The sequence below is a fragment of the Arachis ipaensis genome, chromosome B10 (assembly GCF_000816755.2).
Source record: "Arachis ipaensis cultivar K30076 chromosome B10, Araip1.1, whole genome shotgun sequence".
NCBI classification, from domain to species: domain Eukaryota; kingdom Viridiplantae; phylum Streptophyta; class Magnoliopsida; order Fabales; family Fabaceae; genus Arachis; species Arachis ipaensis.
In genome coordinates this window covers 4,145,297-4,148,957 of record NC_029794.2, presented here as the reverse complement: position 1 = coordinate 4,148,957, position 3,661 = coordinate 4,145,297, and the positions used below count along the sequence as shown (strand labels likewise).

The following is a 3,661-nucleotide window of genomic DNA, read 5'->3' as shown; positions in this document are numbered from 1 at the left end:
ATCCATTTTCTTTCCATTTATTTTCTTTCCATTCATTTTCCATCAAACCAAACATAATGAATCCGTAATTCGCACCATTTAATTCATGGACTAAATGGTTTGAATCCGCGATTTAGTAGACCAATTTTTTTTTTTTTGGTATTTTTAGCAAACCAATCTAATAACCTACTTTAAATATATATAATATTAACAAAAATGTATTTATATGGATTAAAACTAACCATCTATTTAAAACTTATTTCTTTCCACCTCAAAATTTATTCTTTAACTATTTAATTGGACCTAAAATTGGCATAAATATCAATTTATTATTGTGCAAGATTTGTATCTTCTTCTGTGGTTCATTCTCTTGCCAATTTTTTAGTTATAACTCATGAACAGCTTATATATTGCAAGTTTAGTCCTGTTCAATCTGTTAATACTTAGCCCATTGTGATTTAGGCTAAACGACATAAGCCTAATTAATAAGAATTTCGGTCTTTTCTTGAAAAAAGTAAATGATTATTTCATTCACAGCTATATTAGTAAAAGTGAATCTTTAATTTATATAGTTGATTGAAAGTACAACTGTACAAGGAATAGCAAATTGAGTGTTATAGTTTGTGTTACTTAAGCAAAAATGACTTGCAAGGAAAGCAACTAACATTCTAACAGGCTTTTCCCTGTTGCATGCAGTTCATGCCAATCAGCTGCTATACAAGAGCAATGATTTCTTGTGCTCTGGCAAAGTTGTCTATAGGCACATTATGACTCTTTTTTTTTGTATATATAAGTAAAAGTGGTGATATACTTTAACATTGTAATTTTTGGTGTTTTTCAAAAATGTGGAAGATACACAAATCGGAGGTCCGATTTCTATATTTCAAATTTTTAAATTTTTTTTAACAAAAATCTCTCGATCCGATTTCTGTTCTCTCATAAATTCCTTGGTCCGATTTCACAAATCCTTCAGTCCGATTTCTGTATCCTCACAAATCGGACGGTCCGATTTCTCTACTTCTCACAAATTGAACGGTCCGATTTTTGTTTATCTAATTAAACGGTTCCACATTTGAGAATAACACTCCGTAAACCCACATTTTAAAAAAATACCGTTGCTACTCCAATATCAAAAACAAAATCTGGACCAAATATTCTTATTGCTTTTATGTACAAATCATTAATCATATAACAGATTTAGACATCCATGTGTGAAATATCAAGAGTTATGATATTGTTCATAATAAGAAGTGGATCTCACGCATACCAAATTCACCTAATATTCAATTAAACCACTTTTTGTTCTTGTTCTTGTTCTTTTTACCTTTTAGAATTTTGTTTAAACGAGCGTAACAAGTTTTGAGGAATTGAACAAAGACTGAATAACGTTTAATGGTAACTACAAATTGAAGAAACATATTTATGTATGTACAAAGCGTAAAGACATTTGCAAGTGGTTGCACATGGAATTAACTTTGCTGAGTTGTTGTCTTCAAAAATCTACCACCCTACATACCCCAAGAAACTGCAAACGAAGATGAAACAGAGAACAATCAACATGTATGCAATAGAGAGAGAATTGGAAAGGAAAGGGTACCTGAGAGATCTGAGAGCAAGGTGTTGAGTGAGAGCATGGAAGAAGAAATTGGCACCATGAAGGAACACCACGATTCCTGTGCACCCCAACACGAATAGCTCCACCATCATCTACTTTCTTCAATGAACCACAAAACTCATCACTAACCACACTTATATATTTTGGATTATTGGTAGTATGTGTTGGAGGGTGGGGTCAAGTGTCAGTGGATGACTTGCATTGCAGGTTATATAATATATTCTTTAATGGAGAGAATGATTGTGCAACAGCCATATATATACATACATACAGATATGGCAAACACACAAAATAAATATATACAGTATACACCTAAGCTCAGAGGTTTGGACCAATCTCAATTATATTACCCCAATCATTTCAAGGAATAAAAATATCTGATATTCAAGTTTATAAGGAAGAATATTTATAGGTGCCTTCCATGTCATTGTTGCTATAAATACATAATATATTTAACAACCATCATTTTTCTAGAATATAATTATATTAAGGCGAATATTGAGTCCATTAAAAAAACAAATCATCAACAGTTTAAAAGTGATATTTTATTTTTTATTTGGTTGGAGGCGATCAACATTACTATGATTAAGAGAAATGATATTGCCAACTCATTTTGCAAGTAAAGCTAGTATCATAAAATACCAATCAATAGCCTCACAATGCTTTCAGATACCATGGATGTGTGTTGCACAACTGAAATAAATCATAAATAATAATTGAATCACTAATTTGATAATTTCCTTTTCTTTGCCTGATAGGGAACATGATACAACTTCAGCAAAAACTGACTTTCATAATTCAGCATTAGTAAATATAATCATATATCATCAAAGCTAAGCCAAAAGTGCCACTGCTTCAAAAATATGAATGAGGCCAACATTGAATAGGCACTGTATCCTAATGATGGATGCAAAATGCAATATAAGTTAGTTTGATTAATGATTAGTCTCTTTGATTTCATTTCATTGGTCTCCTAACAATGCTGAAAAGAACAAATCCTGCACAAAACCGGATCTCCCAGCAGCTTGTCTCATCCTTTTCTCTCTCTCTTCACTACTCAATGTCAATGAGGGATCAAAACTGCAAAACAAAGATTTATCAAGAGACAAATATGATTTTCTCCCAAGAACTTTGATTGTCTTCTTATCAGAAAAGGATAATGAAGAGCACCTTGATTTCCAGATATGTACAGGTGCCGGATTCGAAGAGGAATCTTCAACATGTGTTACCTCAGATTTACAAATTTCTTCTGCTTCCAAAGCAGGGAAATTAAAAATAAGTGAGGATAGTAAGGGATCAGTAATAGCATTAGTCACAGTACTAGTGCTGCTTGTTCGGTATCCACCACCAAGAAGCACCTGCAAATGAGCCTCGCGAAGATCTCGGCCCAAAAGAGACAATGCCTGACTGTTAGGAATGGCAACTCTTCTTAACCTTCGTCGTCGCTGTAAGTAATCCTCAGTTAAGGGAACCAATTACAAGTTAACATATATGCAGTTAACTTCATGTGAAGTTGATAGCTGGGATCCAATAGATAACAATTTAGTCAAACCTGTCAAATCATTTATCGACTCTCAATTATCAACTTTACATGAAGTTAACTGCATCCGAGTTTCTACCGCTCAGAATAACCACACAAAGGATATTTTGAACAAGTGCGCATGCTGGAGCGTTATGTGACTCAACATATCCCGCGCAACTTTAACTGAGCATATCGGACAAATCTGCATGATAAAACAATAAATCATGAGTCTATCACATGTTATAACTTATAACCATGTTTATGGATCACTTATAATAAATCCTCTTTGACAAACAAGTTCTAATACTCCATCCAATTTAAATAAACTAGGCAATTATATTTATATACATTATTGGCATTCTTTAATTTGTACCATAATAATAAGGATCTTGTGCTAGTTTAATCCAACCCCTCTTGTTTTGTTATGATTTTCAATTTACACAACAAAACACATCCATCAACAGAACCAGCATTGACTTCCATTATTATGCACATGTAGATAAAGGTTCCAATAAATTTCAGAAACAAGATCCATACCGTGACTT

At 32.9% G+C, this 3,661-nt stretch overlaps 1 protein-coding gene across 1 annotated transcript in view; it reads right to left on the bottom strand.

The window, feature by feature from the left end:
* The window catches only part of LOC107624326 (protein DEHYDRATION-INDUCED 19-like), a 3,142-nt gene continuing 589 nt past the window's right edge, over window positions 1,109–3,661 (bottom strand). Inside the window, exons 3-6 of the mRNA XM_016326827.2 lie at window positions 3,241–3,326; window positions 2,765–3,045; window positions 1,577–2,674; window positions 1,109–1,504 (exon numbers count right to left, since the gene is read on the bottom strand). Coding sequence (XP_016182313.1) covers window positions 2,557–2,674; window positions 2,765–3,045; window positions 3,241–3,326 — 485 coding nt within the window. The 3' untranslated portion in view covers window positions 1,109–1,504; window positions 1,577–2,556. The remainder of the gene's footprint in view (window positions 1,505–1,576; window positions 2,675–2,764; window positions 3,046–3,240; window positions 3,327–3,661) is intronic.